This window comes from Colletotrichum acutatum, assembly GCF_030867785.1.
Source record: "Colletotrichum acutatum strain CBS 112980 chromosome Unknown BDZ83scaffold_220, whole genome shotgun sequence".
NCBI lineage: Eukaryota > Fungi > Ascomycota > Sordariomycetes > Glomerellales > Glomerellaceae > Colletotrichum > Colletotrichum acutatum.
The window spans coordinates 19,224-40,050 of NW_026849214.1; the positions used below are offsets into that span (position 1 = coordinate 19,224).

At 54.6% G+C, this 20,827-nt stretch overlaps 7 protein-coding genes across 7 annotated transcripts; 2 read left to right on the forward strand and 5 right to left on the reverse strand.

Moving 5' to 3' along the window:
• Positions 1-20: 20 nt before the first annotated feature.
• On the reverse strand, positions 21-3,399 carry BDZ83DRAFT_724668 (ABC transporter; the record flags this gene model as incomplete). Its single annotated transcript, XM_060512680.1, has 3 exons — positions 21-100; positions 153-2,178; positions 3,376-3,399. The coding sequence occupies 3 exons, from the start codon at positions 3,397-3,399 to the stop codon at positions 21-23; spliced, it is 2,130 nt and encodes a 709-aa protein (XP_060357926.1).
• A 1,225-nt stretch (positions 3,400-4,624) lies between these two features.
• Positions 4,625-7,096, forward strand: BDZ83DRAFT_593561 (glycoside hydrolase superfamily; the record flags this gene model as incomplete). The annotated part of the gene is made up of 2 exons (XM_060506638.1): positions 4,625-4,739; positions 4,803-7,096. 2 exons carry the CDS (start codon positions 4,625-4,627, stop codon positions 7,094-7,096), a joined length of 2,409 nt encoding a protein of 802 aa, XP_060357927.1.
• A 730-nt stretch (positions 7,097-7,826) lies between these two features.
• Positions 7,827-8,965, forward strand: BDZ83DRAFT_736002 (uncharacterized protein; the record flags this gene model as incomplete). The annotated part of the gene is made up of 4 exons (XM_060512980.1): positions 7,827-7,855; positions 7,944-8,070; positions 8,122-8,203; positions 8,435-8,965. The coding sequence occupies 4 exons, from the start codon at positions 7,827-7,829 to the stop codon at positions 8,821-8,823; spliced, it is 627 nt and encodes a 208-aa protein (XP_060357928.1). The 3' UTR covers positions 8,824-8,965.
• Positions 8,966-9,037: 72 nt separating this feature from the next.
• Positions 9,038-10,460, reverse strand: BDZ83DRAFT_593572 (serine endopeptidase; the record flags this gene model as incomplete). The annotated part of the gene is made up of 5 exons (XM_060506640.1): positions 9,038-9,158; positions 9,228-9,493; positions 9,555-9,642; positions 9,698-9,901; positions 9,955-10,460. The coding sequence occupies 5 exons, from the start codon at positions 10,458-10,460 to the stop codon at positions 9,038-9,040; spliced, it is 1,185 nt and encodes a 394-aa protein (XP_060357929.1).
• Positions 10,461-10,661: 201 nt separating this feature from the next.
• Positions 10,662-11,420, reverse strand: BDZ83DRAFT_561065 (peptidase S8/S53 domain-containing protein; the record flags this gene model as incomplete). The annotated part of the gene is made up of 1 exon (XM_060503559.1): positions 10,662-11,420. A coding segment is annotated over one exon (759 nt), but the record flags the coding sequence as incomplete, so codon positions are not given.
• A 1,478-nt stretch (positions 11,421-12,898) lies between these two features.
• On the reverse strand, positions 12,899-16,099 carry BDZ83DRAFT_758335 (family 20 glycosyltransferase; the record flags this gene model as incomplete). Its single annotated transcript, XM_060515019.1, has 3 exons — positions 12,899-13,446; positions 13,508-15,452; positions 15,578-16,099. 3 exons carry the CDS (start codon positions 16,097-16,099, stop codon positions 12,899-12,901), a joined length of 3,015 nt encoding a protein of 1,004 aa, XP_060357931.1.
• A 2,053-nt stretch (positions 16,100-18,152) lies between these two features.
• On the reverse strand, positions 18,153-18,831 carry BDZ83DRAFT_189791 (uncharacterized protein). The gene has a single exon (XM_060501586.1). It carries the CDS (start codon positions 18,767-18,769, stop codon positions 18,308-18,310), a length of 462 nt encoding a protein of 153 aa, XP_060357932.1. The 5' UTR covers positions 18,770-18,831; the 3' UTR covers positions 18,153-18,307.
• Positions 18,832-20,827: the final 1,996 nt, after the last annotated feature.

Below are 20,827 nucleotides of genomic sequence, written 5' to 3' on the forward strand. Positions count from 1 at the left end.
ACTCAGTAGACATGGTATCTTTAGCGTGCCGCAGGTGGCTTCTTGGTATCCTCTGCTTGCTCGCGTTCTTGGCCATCGGCATCAAACAGGGTTTCCTGGGCTATAGAAAACGTCAGTAGGTTTATCACAGTCACAGAAGGCGAGCGACTTACCACTCCAGAGCTCAGCATAGAGTCCACCCCTGTCAATCAGCTCACGATGGGTGCCCATCTCGGCTACGTTGCCCTCCTTCAGTACGATAATGAGGTCCGCGTCGAAAATGGTGCGCAATCTGTGAGCCACGAATACACTGGTCCGTGCCTTTTCACGCAGAATGCTGTTAATGTTGAGCATGAGAGCCTGCTCGGTGTGGGTATCCAACGCGCTGGTAGCCTCATCGAAGAAGAGCAGAGGCGGGTCCTTGAGAAGGAGTCTACTGACGGCCAGACGCTGCTTCTCTCCGCCGGAAATCATCAAGCCACGCTCTCCCACCTTGGTCTGGTATCCATCGGGGAACCGCTCAATGATTTCGTGAATGCGGGCGCGCTGAGCGGCGGCGATGACGCGCTCCGGGGGTGCTGACATGTCGCCATATCGGATGTTGTGCTCGATGGTGTCGTTGAAAAGCGGGGTGTCCTGGGGAACAACGCCAATGGCCCGGCGGAGAGAGTCCACCTGAACTTGGCGGATATCCTGATCGTCGACGAAGATGCGGCCAGACTGCGCGTCGTAGGAACGGAAGAGGAGTCGGAGCAGGGTTGACTTTCCGCAGCCACTGGGGCCGACGACGGCGACCTTCTTGCCGGCGGGGATGGTGAGAGACAAGTTGCGGAGAATGGGGCGATCGGGGTGGTAGCCAAAGGTGACATTTTCGAATCTAATTTGTCCGCCCTTGGACAGAGCCAGTGGTTTCGCGTCGGGCACGTCCTTGATGGAAACGTTGACCTTCTGCAGATTGAAAAGTGTTTCCATGTCGAGCAATGACTGGCGAAGCTCACGGTAGACGGAGCCGAGGAAGTTGAGCGGTACGGAGAGCTGGAACACGAGCTGGTTGACCATGACGAGATCACCAACAGTAAGCGTGCCTTGGGCAACGCCGTTAGCAGCCAGATACATCATGGCTGTCAGCGCCGAGGAGAAGATGATGTTTTGTCCACTGTTGAGGAAGGCTAGCGAAGTTGCGACTTTGATGGAGCTCTTCTCATAGACCTGGAGGGCCTGATCGTATCTCGCGACCTCGAACTTCTCATTGTTGAAGTACTTGACAGCCTCATAGTTAATCAGCGAGTCTACGGCAACCGTCGATGCCTTGTTATCGGCCGCGTTTGCCTGTCTCCTGAACTTTGTTCTCCAAGCTGTCGTCCAGATGGTGAAGGCCGTGTACCCAACCATGGTGAGCACCGTAATAGCGGCGAACTTGGCGCCATACTGGTACGTCAGGATACCACAGACCATTGAGATTTCCAGTGCAGTTGGGAGAATATGGAAGACCATGCTCGTCAGCAAGAAGCTGATGCCCTTGGTACCCCGATCAATCGCTCTTGTCAGTCCACCGGTCTGCTTTGACAGATGGAAGCTGAGGTCCAGCCGCAGCAGATGATCAAAGACGTTGCAAGCGACTCGGCGGATGGCCTTTTGGGCAACAGAAGCAAACACGGCGTTTCGGAGCTCCTGGAAGATCGTGGCGCCTATCCTCGTCGCACCGTATGCCAAGATCATGCTCCCCGCTATTGTCACTGCCGTGCCGCCGGTTGCGCCAAAGTCGATATTCATAGAATCCACGATGCTTTTGAAGTAGAAGGGAACCTGCACATTCAGGACCTTTGCGCCAATCAACAAGGAAACAGCCAGTCCGACGCGAAACTTTGTGCTCAAGCTGTCCTTGGGCCACAAATATCGCGACATCTCCTTCATGATGGCCCAGTCGGCCTTACGCTGCTCCTGCGTTGACTTTTCGGGTGTTGCGAGAGGATCGACGGCCGTACTCTTCTTCACCTTGGCAGGTTCTGCCTTTAGCAGTTGTGCCGCGGTCTTTTCGGCGCCATTATCGATCTTTGTCGTCGCCGGCGGCTTCGGTTGGTCGCGTCTCGAAGGTGCGCTCGTTTGAAAGACGCGAATGGGAGCCCGGGGGCTTTGAGGGAGCCATGACGGTCGGTAGAATTGGGTGTGAGAGATGCCCCGAGGGCAGGCCAAAGGAGCCTTGGTGACGGCTCGGATGATCATCGTAATCGTGCCCTGCGCCGCAACTCGATCATCTTCCTCGTGGGGTCTGCGGTAAGAGATGTGTCAGCGGATGGCGGGGTGAAGGGAGCTGGGCCGAGCTATCGATAAACGATCCGATCACGGGGATGGGCGGAGATTGGCGCAACTCACCACAATTGGAGAGTTCAGACAGCAAACATGAGGCCAACGTGGTTTCCGGATGATGCGGGAGGGAAACAGCAATAGGACTGTACGTGGTTGGGTGTCAAACGCGGCGATGATGCACAATGAGGCGTAAAAGTCGCAAGCACCGGGCTCGGCATTGTCGAGCGCCTCGGCCGGGATGATGCAATCGCCGGCGCCTAAGGCACCTTGAGAGCCCGCCCGATTGGCCCCACACCTCCACACCGAGCATACCCAGCACACCGAGCACACCGAGACCAGCAAGGTGCGTAGTCTCTTACCGAGACTCACCGTACACGGACCAAGTTGTGCAGGCACACCGAGCATGCTCACCGACCATTCCCGTGGAAGAATAGGAAGAACTAGGCTAACTCAGACACGCGCCGTGTGAAAGAGCTTTGACGGTATGAATTATCCTTTCTGGCGCTTATGGATGCTTAGCTCATACAAGTCAAATGATCAACGAGGAACTGCCTCTGCTCAGCACTAACAACATCGCGGGCTACAAGTCTAAAGTGTAAAATGTGCGATAAGGTGAGAGCCAACGCAGTGCAGGTGACGTATGCATCGTCGCTCGGAGAATTCGGGCTCCTTAGAGCATTCTCAAAATCGCCAAGCTTCGGTTATCGCCCTTGAAGCGGGCCGGGGGGCTAGAGTTATGTCCGGCCGATGCGGCTCACCCGTTCTTAGAGCCGTTGCTACTAGTTCATCGCCTGCGCGGCCGCCCTCTTCTATTTCTAGAGCCGGATCCTAAGACACATGTTCGGGGTCACACGCTGTTTATCCGGTCCAAGGCGGTGCTGTGGCTCAAAGACTTTCAATATGTAACAATCTGCATAACAGTCAACAGTTATCACCAACGTCAGGGGCTCCGGAGCGATTGTGCCGGCGGGACTCTCTCCAAGCCGAGTAGGAACTTTGGAAGTGAAGAAGCGGCATGGCGGCGACTCCTATCAAAGATGGAGTGGGGTACCATGTAAAGTTTTGATTGTTGATGTCGGCCTCGCCCGCCCTCCTATCCCTATGTCTCGCCATCGACTCACTGTCACCCTATCACCAGCCCCACGGACGCATCCAAAGCTTTGCCGCGTAACCATACGCACTGGTCTCGAGATCCGGCCGTAGTGGCCGTACCGTGAGGTATCTCGACGCCTCTGACTTAGCTACGGATCAGCTTCCATCAAGACCTGAGATTTGGAACTCAAGAGTCCAACACTTCAGCTAGCATCGTCCATCTGATAACATCGCCAAGCAAAATGGCGCACTTGTGAATTATGATTGGGATAGTCCAATGCTACCATCCACGTGGTTTAGCTCGCAGATGTCAAGATCGCCTCCGGGATCTGCGAGCAGACAAAATACCCCTTTTAGAACATTGCGCATTCTAGCCCGGTAGCCACCAAGGGCGAGGCCGCTTGTTTTAGTTCCCTTTCCCAAGTCCATGGGCTCAGATTGCAGAGTTTCTAGCTTTCTAGTGCGTCGAGCAGGGGATAGCATTATTCGAGGTCCCTCTACGGAGACAGCCACGCGTCGCCCACGTAGATTTCGGATTTCCCGGTATGGGGCCCGGGTTTTCCGCCGCCGTGGAAAAGAATTCTCGCATACATTTGACCCTGGGAAATCGGAGTCTCCATGATAAAGACACTTAAACGCCATTAGAGATGTGGCTCAGATGTGGCCCGCTTCGCAGCCTTAATTTATCGTGAGTCTCCTGGCGACGCGCGCTATCGCCTCCCGCCGCCGCTTACAAACTTCAACACCAGAGATTTGATAGCAAACCCCCCAACGTAGAATAGCTCTTTAATCGTGAGAAAATATACAGAAAATACAGTGAGCTTTGGCAATTCAAACGAATATGGTTTTGACAGTATCCAGGTGGTTTTTTCGTATCAGTGAACAAGACCTTGAAGAATAAGGCCGAGATCTGAGCCCGGTGTCCGGGAGCACCCCCCACATGCCGGGTCGTGGAACTTCGCCGATGGATGGGGCTCACCGTGGATCATCATCACCACGAACTACGGAGGTAAACTCGGGACGTCGGCGCTATCGCCCCATCGGCCACGCAACGATGACGGCGGAGCATGAAACTGCAATCCATGGGAAACAGGAGCAAACAGGAGAACACATGGGAAAACATGGAAACACAACTTTGATATAAGTTCAGACGTTTCGCCAAGATGTAGACTTGAGATGAACACCCATCAACCAGTTTCATTCTTTTGCTTCATCCACTATTAGACATTCGCTTTCCTTGCCCAGCATGAAGGTTTCTACTTCTGCGGGCGCGCTCGCCGCTCTTTCTTTCGCTTCTTCTGCTATTGCTGCTTCCAACTCTTCTTCCACCCTCACCAACGCCATTCTCGCTGACGGATATGGTATGTACTTACACAGCTCTTAAGTGCTAAGTTTTACACTCATACCTAACCCTACTTCAACAGTTTCCCTCGGCCGTTTCGACGATGCCTACCAGAAGGCCAAGGCCTTTGTCGCGACTCTCGACACCGCCGCCAAGGTTTCCATCATCACCGGGCAGAGCGTCACCGGCAACGCCACCTGGACCGCCCTGAACAACAAGGATGGTGTTTCCGGCATCAACTACCAGTTCTACGTCTCCGGCTTCAGCATGGCCAACGCCCTGACCATGAGCTGGAACCGTCAGCTCATCGAGGAGCAGTTCAAGGCCATCGGTGACGAGTTCTACGGCATGGGCTACAACCTCATCAACGGACCGGAGGCCGGCCCGCTCGGCCGCACCCCCTATGGCGGAAGAACCCCCGAGACTTTCGGTTCCGACCCCTACCTCACGGGTATCGCCATGGGCAAGGCTATCTCCGGCATGAACTCGGCCGGTGTCATTGCCGGTGGCCGTCATTTCCTTCTCAACGAGCAGGAGACCAACCGATCTTCTGGTATCTCTGCCACCACTACCAACGTCTACTCATCCAACGCCGATGACAAGACCATCCACGAGCTCTACTCCTGGCCCTTTGCCGACGGTGTTCAGGCCGGTATGATGGCTGTCATGTGCGGCATGACCCGTGTCAACGACACCCTCTCTTGCGAGAACAATGCCCTTGTCAGCAAGCTCCTCAAGAAGGAGTTCGGCTTCCTCGGTCTCGTCTTCCCCGATGTCAACTCCCAGTCTACCTCTTACGGCTCCGCCAACGCTGGTCTCGACTACGGTTCCAGCACTTACTGGACCGAGGACATCCTCACTGCCGGTATCAACAACGGCAGCTTCACCCAGGCCCGCCTCGACGACATGGTCGTCCGAAACGTCATTGGATACTACTACGTCGGTCTCGACGACGGCAAGCAGCCCTCCAAGGCCTCCACCACCGAGTACCGTGACGTCCGCGGCAACCACTCCAAGCTCATCCGCCAGGTCGCGGGCGAGTCCATCGTCCTGCTCAAGAACTCCAACACCTCCGGTCTTGGTCTCCCTCTCCAGAAGCCTCGCACCATCTCCCTCTTCGGAGCCCACGCCGGCCCTGCTCTCGCCGGTCCTAACCAGCCCTTCAGCGTTCAGGGGACCGACAGCGACGTCTACCAGGGTCACCTTGCCTCCGGCACCGGCTCCGGCCAGCTCTCGCTTCCCTACCTGGTCACCCCTTTCCAGGCCATCACTCAGCGCGCCATTGACGACAACAGCATGATCTGGTGGCTCCTGAACAACACCTACACCTCTACCTCTTCCGGCGGCATGTCTGGCGGTGGCGGCGGTGGTAGCCCTCCCGGCGGCTCTTCCAGCAACAGCACCGGTGGCGGCATGGGCGGCAGCATGGGCGGTAACAGCACTGGCGGAGGTATGACCGGCGGCGGCGGCGGTGGCCTCGGCAACCTTGGCCAGGGTACCGCCATGACCCCCTCTTTCACCAACTACGCCGAGAACTCGGAGGTCTGCATTGCCTTCATCAACTCCTACTCCGGTGAGGGTGGCGACCGCAGCCTCCTGTACGATGACGAGCAGGATGCCATGGTCACCTCCGTCGCTTCCAACTGCAACAACACCGTCGTCGTCGTCAACACCGCCGGCCCCCGCATCCTCGACGCCTGGATCGACAACGAGAACATCACCGCCGTCATCTACTCCGGTCTTCTCGGCCAGGAGAGCGGTAACGCCATCGCCGATATCCTCTACGGCAACGTCAACCCCAGCGCCAAGCTGTCCCACACCATCGCTAAGGACGCCGACGACTACCCCGTCTCTATCTGCTACACGGAGGACTGCGACTTCACCGAGGGCGTCTTCATCGACTACCGCTACTTCGACTCCAAGAACATGACCGTTCGCTACCCCTTCGGCCATGGCCTCAGCTACACCGCCTTCACCTACGGCAAGGTCGACGCAAAGGTCACCAACCAGACCGCCGCCGACTCCACCTACCCGACCGGCACCCTCGTCCCCGGTGGTGAGGAGGACCTCTTCGAAGAAGTCATCAGCGTCAAGACCAACATTAAGAACGACGGTGGCGTCCAGGGCGCCGAGGTTGCCCAGCTGTACATCAGCTTCCCCTCCGAGGCCGCCCAGCCCCCTCGCGTCCTCCGCGGCTTCGAGAAGATCGACCTCGCCCCCGGTGCCGCCGGTGACGTGACCTTCAGCGTCCGCAGACGCGATGTGAGCTACTGGGACACCGTTGCTCAGCAGTGGGCTATTGCCAAGGGCAAGTACACCTTCTCTGTCGGCTCCAGCTCGCGCGACATCCGCGCCTCGGCGGACATCACCATCTAAGGCATACCGACTTGGAGCTTTCTTTTTCTTTGTACATACTTTTTTAGAAGTCAACTGTCCTTGACGTTTTGATTGGACTCGCTGTGCCATAGATATAGACTAGATACCTCTTGCTGCAATTCATTCCCTTCTACAACACATTCTCATCGTGCTGTTGCCTTGCCCTATAGGAAATGACTGATGAATGTAGGTGCAGTGTGTTTCGTATGGAAACTTACTCATGATATAACTGGGTGTAGCAAAGCCCGGATTGCTTGTGTATTTGCCATCGTTTACTACCTGTTGTCGTGCCTCTGCCTACTGCCCCTGAGAAAGGGGGTGGGGGGTTACTTGCTGCGGCCTGGCTCTGAGTTCTATCGGAAACCTACAACGGACGAATCTTCGTCCGTTCTATGTTCTTTTCCTCCTATTCATTGAGTCATTTTATGGGTAACTTGTACCTCCGTAGCTTAATTCGTTGCCAGTGCAATGTTCTGTCAGATATTTTGTGTATTCGGTACTGTATACTACTTTTCCGGCTGATCCATTCCATCATATTCACCGTATTCAAGTCCATGGAGCAAGAAGAAACGCAAAAGAATTGAACCGTTGGAGAAGGCGCAACCTAGTCGGTCCTGCCCTCAGAGGCGGTGATTCATTGGTATAGATATCGCCTTACCTACGCAGTCTTTTCCATTCTCCCTTCATCACCATCTACACGTTTATGCCGCGCACAAGATAGCACATCACCATGGGCAATTTCGGAAGTAGCGACGGACAGTAAGTCATCTCAGGAGAAGTTCACCCAGTAAATACATCAGGCCACCATCGTCTGAAATTATATTGGCCGACTAACTGGTATACCTAGGCTCCTCAAGAGCGGCAAGTTTTCCGACTGCAAGGTCCAGTGTGAGGGCAAAACATGGAACTGCCACGAGTCTATCTTGTGCACGCGCTCGGACTACTTTCTGAAGAACCTTGGAGAAGACTGGCCGGTATTTCAGGACTCAGACATGTTGGGAATAGTATGTCTAACTTCTTGATAGTCTGGCAAGACTGGTGTTAGTGAGATTACCTGCTTCACCGCTGAGCAGATGGATTGGACCATCTCCTATATCTATACTGGTGGTAAGCAGAATTAAACTCCTCTCTTTTTGCTCTTCTTTTCCGCGATGCCCATTTCATACCGACGGGTTTCTCATCTGGCTTTCGTCCGAGACTAGACAGAAAGAACCTGACAGGGGCCGGGCTTCCGTTGGAGTTCACTCGATACATACGACAGGCACTCTTACTACACCCCTTCTATACATTGAGCCTCTACTCGGATCCGGGGGCATTAGCTAATGGATCATCAAACAGAATTCGACTTTCATAGCGCCGAGAAAAACAAGACCATTCTTAACTCCGCTGTCCAGCTCTGGACTCTGGGCGACTACCTCCTGGTGCCGAACATCTGCTCCGACGTCGAGTCGAAGTTTGACGACTTGAAAAACCGCACACCCAAAGCTTTCTACCCCAATCCCCAGGATTGGCTCAATGCCGGCCGTGTTTTCTACGTCGATTACCAAGACATGGACAGCACCCACCCCCTCAAGGCCAAGTTCCTTGACCTTACGCTCGGCAAGGCATGGGCTAGAACGCACAATCTTCAGATGCCCGAGTTCAAGATCCTGTGCCAGGAGCACCCCAACTTTGGCAATGATTGCATGATGAAGCTCATTGACGATCGTACCCACACTCTTATTTAGTTTGAGGTCACTTGGCGCCTTGTAGAGGAGTTCCTCGGTCATTCTCCCAGGTGGTTTCGGAGCTGAATGAGGGGGGTAGGATGGACCGTTTACAAGACTAGCATAGAGGCGAGGAATTCATCACCAGAAAAAGCTCAAGGGCAACGATGCATTCACAGATACTTCTACGCAGTTCCTCTGCACAGTATCCTTACAGCGAATGCGTGGCTTTCCATCAATACCAGCTAATCGTGCTGTTTCCAGCCTTTGGCAAAACCGTGAACTGGGTCGTTAACCCCTTCCAACTCTCACTTTGCTGAGGATCAGCAAACGGCAGCAGCACCGCAAACCTCATTCTAGACCCAGGTCAGCATCGCACGGTACAAGACCCATCACCGGCTAGCGATGGTGGAGTGACGACTCACGTGTAATTGCCCGGTGCCATGACGCTTCCGTCGCCCAACTTGCCAAACCAATAGTACGCCGTCGTGAATCCGCCGGTCGTCAGCGCGTTCCTCGCGACATCAGTCTCTGGAAACGAGAAAGTATCGCTGGCGTTGTGACGAGCGGGGTTAAAGCTCGACGTCTTACCGGCAGACGACCAGGACGTCGCTGAGCCGATGTAGCCATGTCGTCCCGACACGGGAGGGTATTCCCAGTCTCTGGCCTCGTCAAAGTCGGATTTATAAATCTGTTGTTTTGGTTAGTTTGGAATTGTGCTGCAATGCAGCTGGGTGTTGGAGTTGACTTACATCCCACCGAACCTCTCTTGTGCCCCATTTGACCTTCATGAACATCATGGGAAAGTCCTGGTTGCCACTTGCGAGCTCAAAACTGAAGCTGTAGTTCACGTTAGCTCCATTCACCGACATATCAATGGTCATCTCATACTCACGTCGTCTTGTTGCCATACGCGCTCGTCGACCTCAACCATGGGTAGGTCCCATGAAATGGACTCTCCATCTGCTTCTGCAAGTCGAAAGCGAGCCCTTGGTAGGGAACGGCGACAGTCTCTCCGTTGCCGCCCTTGACCAAGAGGCGACCGCCGTAGGCCGGAAGCGCTGTTTGGTTAACCCCCTCTGGCGCCTTAAAGATGAATCTAGGGAAGTTAACCTCATCCTCAACATCCGTTCTTCAAAGAAGAGAACTCACTCTGCTCGTCTCTCCTCTCCAGGGCCCAAGACAAACTGTTCTGGCACCGTCACCCTCGCCGAGATATGACTAGGCACAATCTCTGCTCTATACTTAATCCTCGGCGTCTCCCCGGGATCCCGTCCATCAAACGCCTTGAGCATCTCAACTCCGGCCCAGTTCTCAACCTCGAAGCTATACCTCACCGTCTCATTCCCGCCATTTCTAACAAGAACCCCTTGATCCGCGCGGAAGTTCGCAGTATCATTCAACCCAAACCTCGCCAACTCCAAGCTCGTTCGATACCCAGCAACTTTGCCAGCATTAATAAGCCCACCGCCAACCTGCTGCGACGTCGCTCGATGTGCCTCATCTGCCTCACCACTATACAACAACCAAGGCAACGATGCTCCTGTTGATATGATCCTCATACTCAACTCCCTCGCAAACCCCTTCCCATGAACACCCCTCCCGCCATGCTTGGAGATATACAACGCCGCAACACCAGCAACATACGGCGTAGCCATACTCGTGCCAGACAGCAACACAAACTCATTATCATCCCCACCAGGCCACGTACTAAACACATCCGTCCCAGGCGCAGCAACATCAGGCTTGACAGACAAATCATACAACCCGCCCCAACTCGTGAAATACGACGGCCGTAGGATATCTCCCCCCGTCGCCTTATCGCGCTTCACCTCCGCGCTCGCAACACTGAGAACATTCTCACCCGAGCTGCCCGTGCTGGCGTAATACGCCCCTCCGTTCCCAGAATTCCCGGCACCAATGGTAACGACCACGCCCTCAGCAGCGATACGGCTCGCGACGACGGCCCAAGGATTGTTCGCGAACCCTCCCCTGCCGCCGATACTAGCAGTAATAACATCCATCCCGTCATCGTACGCACGGAGGAACGCATCGATAATAGTCGCCTGATCCGTCCCATCACCGGGTCCGAAGACTTTATACGAATACAAACTCGCATCAGGCGCAACGCCAACCCACCCGGAAGAAACATCCTCCCCGGCAAGGATCCCCGCAACATGCGTCCCGTGCCCTTGCTCATCAGCCGGGTCCGCATCAGGTTTCTTCTCGGTGCCGACGACCCATCCGTCACCGACGAGGTCCCAGCCGCCGGCAACCTTGAAACCGGGACCAAACCCTGCGCCGAGGGCAGTATGTTTGTACCATACCCCTGTATCGACGATGCCGACTTTCACGCCCTGCCCGCGGACGCCTTGTTGGTGGAGTTGATCCACGCCAGTGGCCCAGTGGACTGCGTGCGCTGCCGCCGCGCTAGGGTCGACGGCGACTTGGCGCTTGACGGGGGCGATGAGAGATGCTTGCGTGTTAGGCCAGACGGCTACGATGTCTGGGAGGACGAGGAGAGATTCGAGGGTGTGATTGTTTGTTTCTAGACTTGCGCCGGAGAAGACTTTTGAGTCGAAGGTTTTGAGGACGCGGATTCCTGTGGAGGAGAGTTCGTCGCGTTTGGTTTTGGTGTGGGTGCCCTGTTGTTGGTCAGCTTTGAGGAATTATTGATGGATGGTGAGAGGACTTGCGCTGGCGAATTCGATAATGAAGCGGTTTGCTTCAATCTTTGGAGAGTCCTCGTCGATGGTCTCTTGATTGGCGGCCTTGCCGACACAGGCGAGGGCGGACAAGATCCAAAGGCAGCGCATCGTGGGCGTCTGGATGAAAGTCTCCGCATTCGCCGTCACGAGTTTGCCGTGACTATATGTGGTGATCGCATCACGGCAGGTCTAGAGACAGCGAGCATACCGGCTTTTAAACCATCGCGATAACTCATCATACCCTTCTCTGAGCGCATTTCGCAGTCTCCAGCGTTGCGTATCAATTGCCCCGCATCTCGTGCGAGCAAGGGTTTTGTAATGTGCTCGTTCTCTTTTCGATAATCCAACGTCGGATCAGGAAGCTCAAAGAGGGAGGTCGAAAGCGGTGATGGGTCCGACATCGCCATATCAGGATATGCCAAGACAGCACTGGGTATGGCTGGTGAGATGATAGAGAACCCGAGTCTTTGAGACGTCTATGCTAATATCTACATGTTTTCCTTACTCGTTGTAAGTTATCATGTCAGTCATCAAATCGCAAGATGGTCATGTTGAAAGACGAGGCGATGTTTGCCCAATACTGAGCATCAGGAATCGCATCTCTAGTCCGAATGCCGTAGCATTTGCTAAGAGATCCACTTGACTAGGATCATGAACCTGCGCAAATGTGCTCTTGGGGAGTCGCCAACATTCTATTCAATGGTGCCCCGAGATGCAACGGGTTCGGAGTGTTAACAACCTGTCAGTCGCAAGTCTCACTGTACACACGATCAGGTCACAAGTTCCATCCAAACATTTCTAATTGAGAACAAGTGATTCGTCCCAAGGGCACAAACAAGCTTCAATTGAGTTTCGGCCATGCCGCCCGGACGTATGCCAGGGACCGGGCTGTAGATCCGACGATCTCGAGCACAGCCGCTGTCAATGTGACGTTGTTTTCTGGGGCCGTTACACACACCATCTTGGAGCTGCTGAGACCCGTGAATAAGACATGTGAAGAGGGGGGCATCACCAAGATCACTAGAAGCATCGCATTGAGATCACATTGAGGGGAATGTGCAGACATGGGGTCCAATGTGTAGGATAAGAATATAGTCTATATGCATCTAGCCCGTCTCTTTGGGCTGTCCCGCTCCCATGCTGAGCCCATGCATCATGCCTCGTATCAACCGCCTCCCATGTTGCTCGATGACTTGTCGCTCTGCTCATCGGCGTGTGTGTGTGTGAATATCAAAACAGGCGGAAAAAAAAAAAACACAAATACCTGCGGCTGAGGTAATGTCACTAAAAGCAAAGAATGCCGCTTTCTATCCATACTCCCGGCTGTATGACTCCCCTAGCTATATGCTGTTCTTTCCTCATCACAGCGTACTTGGCTTCTTCTTGAGTCACTTCTCCGACTCGGGAATGTGTCCCTCGACCGTGCTCAGAGCAGCCAAGTTGACCTGACCAAAGTGCTCGTGAGCCTCGCCGCCGAGACCGACTCCAGCCAGCAGCGCAACGCACTCGACCACGTCCTCGGGCTCCAGCAGATGCCATCTCGCCAACGTGACCTTTGTGCTGGCACCGACAGTAACGGTGAAGATGTGCTCGTGCTGGACCTCGGTGCCCGACAGGCCGTTGAGGGCGCGAAACATGTCCTCGTCGGTGAAGTCGTCGCCCAGGCAGAGGACGAACTCGACGGGGCCGGGGTGTTTCTCGGACGCGGGCGCCGAGTTGTAGGTGTGTACGAGGCGCTTCGCAATCTCGCCCTTGTTGATAAACGTCGGTCTGACCTCGAGGTTGGCCTTGCCTGCCATGACCTCGACATCCCACTTTTGCGCCACTGTTGACTCGAGCTCCTTTTGGCACTCGCGGGCCATGTGGATGCCCTGCTCGGGGTCGGCAAGACGGTAGTGCCATGTGAGGGCGCAGCGCTTGCGCTCGACAAAGGAGCCTTGTTCATGTTAGCAAATGTTCTCGTTACTATTTGTCAATAAAAGGCAATCCAAACATACCAGGCACTCTATCGGTGAAGGACTGGAAGCAGGCCATGACCTCGGCCTGCCAGCCCATATCGAACTCGTCGGCAAGGTTGACCCACTCGTCGGAGCCGGGATTCTTCATGAAGCTGCCGTGCTCAGCGCTGAAACCAAGACCGGCAATGTGGCCAAGGTGCTGGGTGAGGAACTCTTGATCGCGGCCTGAAATGATCCAAACCGCGTTCTGCTCGTCGCTGGCAAGGGCCTTGAGGGTCTGCAGGACGCGCTCCGAGGGGACGGCGGCGCTGGGCTCGCGGACGATGGGGGTGAGGGTACCGTCGTAGTCGAACATGAAGAGGCGCTTGCCGGCATCGCGGTAGGTCTTGAGGAGGGTGGCGCGGTCGAGGAGAGGGGTGGCGGCAACGTTCTTCTGGGTGCCGAGAACGTGGACGTGCTTGCGGATGAAGTTATCGATCCAGCTCTGGACGTTTCGGGTGGTGACGTGATTGTACAGGTTGGCCTGCATGTTCATGCGCTTCTCGGGGGTCATTGTGAGGGCGTTGTTGATCTCGACGGCGACACCGCTGAGGTCCCAGGGGTTAATGTGGATGGCGTCCTTAAGGCTACCGGCGGTACCGCTGAACTCTGAGAGGATGAGGGGGCCGTGACCCTCGCGCTGGCAGATGACATACTCCATGCTGGTGGTGTTCATGCCGTCGCGGACCGAGGTGATGAGGCCAATGTCGGCAGCGCGGAGGAGAGCAAAGTACTCGTCCTGGCTGAGGTACTGGGGGTAGTGCTGAACGGGGGAGAAGCCCAAGCTGCCGTACATGCCGTTGATGCGCATGACGAGCTCATTGACACGGGTCGCGATGCGGCTCTCGGAACCATCGTCGTCCTTTTCCTCCTCGATGCTGGTGGGGGAGGTGACCTGGATGAGGACAACCTTTTCGCGCCAGTCAGGGTACATTTCGAGGAAGCGCTCAAAAGCCTGGAGCTTCTGGGCGACACCGCGGACGGAATCGAGGCGGTCGCGACCGACGATGATCTTCTTGCCCTCGTACAGCTTCTTGAGGGCGTCGTACTTTTCGGTGACGGCGTCGGTCCAGGCGTACATTTCGCACTTGTCGGCGTTGATACCAATGGGGAAGACACCGACCTGAACGCGCGCACCATAGGCGTCGACACCGCCGCTATCCGATGGGAAGCCGAGAACGCGGGTGCAGCAGCTGGAGAAGTGGCGCGAGTAGCTGTACGACTGGAAGCCGACGAGGTTGGAGCCGAGGACGCCCTCGAGGACCTCCTTGCGACGGGGGAGGCAGCGCAGGAACTCGGAGGAGGGGAAGGGCGAGTGGAGGAAGAAGGAGATGTTCATGTTGGGGACGCGCTGGCGGAGCATGCTGGGCAGCAGCATGAGGTAGTAGTCGTGGACAATGACAATGTCGCCGGGCTTGTAGAGGTCGATGATGCGGTTGGCAAACTTTTGGTTCATGCGGTAGTAGTCGGCCCATTGCAGGCGTTCCTTGCGACCGTCGGTGGGCTCGTGTTGCTTGTAGTGGAAGAGGGTGTAGAGATCGTGTTCGGCGTAGCGGCGCCAGCGGCTCTGGTCCTTGAGGAGGATGCCCGCTTCTTGCTGCTCGTCGTCGTCGCAGAGCCAGACGGGCACCGTCTTGATGGTCTTGCTGTGGGCTAGCTGGGTCTCGAGACGGGCCTGGTCCTCCTTGGGAAGCCAGAGGCCCTCGCTGGGGGGCGGCGTGGGCAGGCGGGCATCGCCATCGATGGGGACGGGCGCGGAGAGGGTGTTGAGGGAGGAGAAGTGTACAGTCGTAGCGGGCGGGGTGCCGGGCGGCGAGAGGACGTCTTGGGGGGTATCAATCTCGCCCGTCCAGGCGACGACGGTGTGGTTCCAGGGGGTCTCATCGGAAGAGAGGTAGGTAAAGGAGTCGAAGAGGGCGGATTGGCCGCGGCGCGCCTTTAGTTCCTGTGATGGCGATGATGTCAGCGGGGTTGTTCAGGCGTGAGAATTGAGGGGATTGAGGGGATTGAGGGAGAAGCTCAAGGGCTGGCGGTTGAAGCAGAGATGGAAGCGAAAGGACAGGAACTCACCCAGTCGGAACCTTTGCGGTACTTGAGAGAATGGGGAATGTTAAAGGTGGCCGAGATGATGTTGCCGCTCAGCTGCAGGTCTGGGTTGGCGCTGCGAATCTGGGAGAGGGACTCGCGACGGCCCATGGCGGCGAGGGTCATGCGCTTGAGGATGTCGCCGGGGCCTGGCGACGGAGGGACTCTTGCGGTGTTTGAGGCAGCTGTGTTTGCGGGAGACGATGTGGGATTGCTCGTGATGTTGTTGCTGCTGCTTGTGCTTCCACTTGTGTGAAGTTGTTGAGAAGAAGAAGAAGTAGTCTCGTGGTGGTGATGAGAGTCGTGGGTGGTGTAGTTGGAGGGAGGAAAGTAGCTGCTGCCGCTGGGCGATTGGGCGCGCGAGCTGTCGGCAGAGTTGTACGTGTGCTGGTGGATGCCCGGCGTCACGGCGTCCGACAGGGCGATGCTTCGCAGCACGGGGTTGGCGGGGTTGACGGGCACAGGATTGACGCCTGTCGACTCTGGCGCGGGGGAGTTTTGCTCCATGACTCGTCTTCTCTATTCCTTTCTAGCTTTTCTGTTCAGTTCTCTGTTCTCTTCTCTGCTGCTTGTCTTCAGCCTGAAGGTGGGTGGTGTGCCGGGGAACGTGTAGAGTTTGGCTTAGCGGCAGTCCCAAGGAACAGGGGGACACGAGAAAGAGGCCGAGAGGGGGCAGACGGGCAGAAGATTCAGACGAGCCTCAAGTAGGAAATGTCACCCTACGTAAGACAAGGGTTGGGTTGGGTTGGGATGAAGTGAGGGTGATGATGCTGCGTCTCGTAGTGGACGTAAAGGTAAAGGTGAAGATGAGAAGAAAGAGAAGAAAAGTAAGGGAAGAAAGGAAGAGCAAGCACGGAAGGACTAGAGGTTCAGAAAGTGACGGACAAAGACAGACTAAAAGACGGTTGACCGCTTGGAGGCTGGAAACCTGACTGAGCTGGGGCTGGACCGGGGGATCTGGAGACGCAAGACTGAATACGGGGGAGGGATGCAGCAATACACCAGACCAGAGACTAGAGACCAGAGACTAGAGACAACAGCTACAGTCTGTACGGATAGTGTAGAGAGCAAGCAGAGCCGAGCCGAACATCCAGACCGAGACTAGAGACCAGGGCAACACAGCAAGCAGTAAGCAGCCAGGCAATGAAGAAGGAAACAACCGTATCTGATCTGATGACAAGCCGCGAACCAAACGAAGCCAACGGTGAGGTGAGTTCAGAGTGACGGGGGAGACGCAAGGTGGCGGGGACTTGGAGCCGGGGTACGGAGTTGAAGGAGGTGAATTCCAGGGCCTGGATGGAATGTGTCTGCTGAATGCAAGCAACGCAAGCTATGGACAGAATAGAATGCTGCGTAAGTATGCTTCTTAGTGGGTATTCTCTCGCTCTTGGGATTCTCTCTGTGTGTTTTTGGTAGTTGATGATAATCATAATGTTCGTGCTGTGATACAATATCTAGAGGGGAATATCGAAAGTATCTTTTCGCAGTAAACACCGGCAAAAGATACTTGGTATCAGAGAGTACGACAGCTGCAGGACGCTTTGCTCCTATCCTCTCTCTCTCTCTCTCTCTCTCTTCTCTCTATTCCACTATGCTGAACGTGGGTGGATGGTCTTCTCCGGCCCAGGCCAGTCTGCAAAAGAAAGTCTCCAGAAAACACAAAGGAGCGGCGCCAGGGATCGCAGACTGACAGACCACAGCCTGAGCACGGCAAAACCCACAGCTGCTTTCTCATGAGCTCAATGATTGGCTTTGGTGGACGATGCCAATGCCGCTGTATTGCTTGGTAGAGGCTTGTACCGTTGCGTCAGGGGTCTCTGTCTTCTTTGCTATTGTCTCTTCTTCCCTCTTCTCCTCTCTGCATTTCGGTGCTGAATGGTGAGAGCATATTGATAAGTAAAGAGACCGTTCAACAAGAATTAAGCATTTTTGAGGTGGTCGCCTAGTCGACTGTCCGTGTCTCGGAGCTTAGAAATAGTGGTGAGTGCCCCAAATCGAAATGCTCAAGTGTTGAACGGTTCCAGAGACCTTGACAGCGAGGGGCAGCACATGTCACTGCGGCCTCTACCGCTATTGTAGCGTCCACCGTCTATTTTGATGCTGCATAATCCTGGGAGATGCTGGCTGGGACTCGGGAGGATACCGTGGTCAAGCTCTGGCGTTTTCCAGCTCGTTCCTCTCTGCGCCCAGAGCATTGCCAGACCACGACCCGATAACTAGGTACCTATCCGTACTGCGTAGAACAGACCAGGAGACTCCAGGGAGAGAGATCATAGATGGATCATGGAGGTGGGGGAGGAGAGAATCGTTCCGGGATTGGGCATGGAGACAGACACAACCAGGACCATCTTGGCCAAGGTCTTGAACATGTAACGAACCAAGTGGAATTGGCTGCGTCATAAGTCTCTCCACACCCCTTCAATGTGGCGGGATACACCGAGAATACCTCCTCGTGACTCGTCCGTTACCTGGCCCTAGTTCCCCTACCCCTGGCAGGCCACTCGCCTGGTTCGGACGGGACGAATTGTTGATGGCGGGATTGGCTCAATGCTTTTGAAAAGGGGCTATCAGAAGCAAAAGATCCAATAACTGTTCTGTCATTGCCTCTGGTCTATTGAGTGCTCCGTTCTACCTATCCCTCAGGGCCAGCGGTAGAGTCGTAGTCCATGGTATTCGAGGATGGTGCTGAGTTGACAGGCTCTTTGGACGGTAAGATCATGGATGGTGGGATGTGCCCTGGTCGATGCCACCGTCTCTGTCTGCTCTAAGCTCCGCGCTTTCTGACGCTTTGCGTTGCTTGCCGTTGTCTGTGTGCCCTATGATGTCTTTGTGATGCAACCCAAGATTGCATCTCTGGAAAATCCAATCGTTCGGACCCTCCAACAAGTCTTTAACAACGAGAAACATGGAAACATTGGAAAGTCTCGGGAGGGAATGGGAAACGGTCCAAGTACGTAAAGCATTCAGGGGATCGGAAAGAATTGAACAAAAAAAATACAATAATTGACCCAAAACAACACCACAGCAGGACTGAGTAATGACCCCACCCCCCGTCCTTAACCCACAAACTTCTCGGCCCTCACCAGTTAGTTGATTGGATTTGGCACTAACAGCATCCAGACAACACAATGTGAGCCGAGAAAAGGACGCCGGGGCTACAGCTACGTATCTCATCATCTCATGGCGTGAGCTGAGCTGAGTCTACTGGAAGTTGGAACTGGCCGCTGGACTGACAGACCGGACACTATCCTGTTCTATACCAGTCTACTACGATACTAAACCCGCGGCTGATCCCCAACTGAAGCCATCCCCGCCACCGTCTGATAGTGCCCGCCCTGCTGGGAGAGAGCCACGTTGAGCTGCCGCCGCGGTCATCCCGGATGGCGCAGACACCATCGGAACACGATAGCAGAGCCGCCGTAAATTTGGGTCAAACGTTGCGCAAATGCAAATGACTCTACTCGTAAACTGCGGAAAGTTGTGACCCACCTGACGTAATTCGAGGTAATTATCTGCCCCTATTCTCCTCTTCAGTAGGTAGCCACAAGTTGCGCCAGTGCCACAACAGTGACTCGAGTGAGGCTCTTTACAGCACTCAGTACTTTGGAATAGAGTTGCCTCCAAGCCGAAGCATTTGTGCTGGATTCGGGAACCGTAACGTTTCCCGTGCGTCTTCCGGCCTCGGGGTTGATAACTCTAACCGCCTGCTCTGCTCTGTTTTGGTTTCCGAAAAGACGGTGAGCGGCGCGGAATGCGGACTAGGACGCCTTGGGCGACGAAACAGCTGGCTGTTCCCTCGCTGGCTGCTGCAATGCGACTCCGACTTGCACTGGACTGACTGATACTTTCCAAAAGGCAAAGGCAGACCACAAAGTCTGGTCCATCTCTATCAGGCCACGTCTGGTCGGACGACATGGAAACTCAGTAAGATCGGGACCTCAAACGCTCGCCCACTAACTTCACTCGAAAGCTGCAGAGGAATAGGCCCGCTCGGAACTGTGAATAGAGAATCGTGATCCAATTCTGCCCATTCTGGGGCCGTCATCAAGCACGCTGGGTTCCACCGCCTTTCTAAACATCCTCCCCGATATGCAACTCCAGTTTCCAATTACCATCGGCTTGGCTCATGGATGAGCAATGACTGGATGGCTTGACGAGAAACGTGCTTCGAGACGGGTCAACTCTCTTATTCCATGCATGAAGGTCGACGACAAAGCAGACTCCAACAGGGCCGCTAGACCAACAACGGTTGGGAGACCATGACCTCTTGCAGCCTGCAGAATGCAGAATGCAGAATGCAGACTACGGCGCCTGGAGATGCCATCATGCACCCTCGGCCCATTCCCTCTTCACCCACATCACCTATCGCCCGCCAGCCTCGCTCCGCTCCTTTCCTAGAAACGGGAACCCGAGTAGGCCATTCCCGGATGGTACAGGTGGAAGGGGAGCACGTCCATCCCCCATGCCATCGGATCGGGTTGAGAATTGTGATACCCAGGTCCTTAGGAGGATCTCTTATCAACCTTTTGTGATCTGTATCGAGTTGGAACTTTGCCACGGCACAGACAGCTAGAGCTTCAGAGCTTTGGAACGCAACTGACGAGTACCCCTCCCCCTCATCTCGTTGTCCAGCATTGAGCCAAGGAGCCTCAAACAAGATCAGAGTCTGTACAGATTTAGACATGCAGCAGTTTTGTTTCCCTTCCTAGTACGTTACGGCCCGCACACGACGATGCCCAGACCAGTCTCCTAGCTCTACGCGCTCTGCCCAGCATATCCACAAACCCCCATGGGTCTGCTATCTCGTCCTCCTGGAAAGCTGGTGACTACCCAACTACCCACACAGTGTACCACATTATATAATCAGTAGAGCTACTTTAGTACCGTACTAGAGCGCACTTTATGAATAGAAAAAATAAATATTAAGTACTATTACTTTTTTAATAGTGCCTAGAGGCGGATCTAGAGGGTAATTTTCTAACGCCTTCCGGCCCCTCTAGAGCAATTTATTTTATTATATACGACTACGGTTATCTATTAACTATTTAATAAACGAATATTACTTTATTACGTATTTATTAAAAGAGGGATAAAAAGCTACTTTACTAAAAGAATAGTAATATTTTTAATTATTTTTAATTTAATACGAATATAATATTATATTCTTTTTTATAATACTTAACGTATCGAAGACGTAACTAAAACTAGATTTTAAAAAGCTAAGTTTATATTTAG

Coding starts and splice junctions, on each gene's coding strand:
- BDZ83DRAFT_189791 (XM_060501586.1), bottom strand. CDS start 18,769: ATGATGAGATACGTAGCTGTAGCCCCGGCGTCCTTTTCTCGGCTCACA.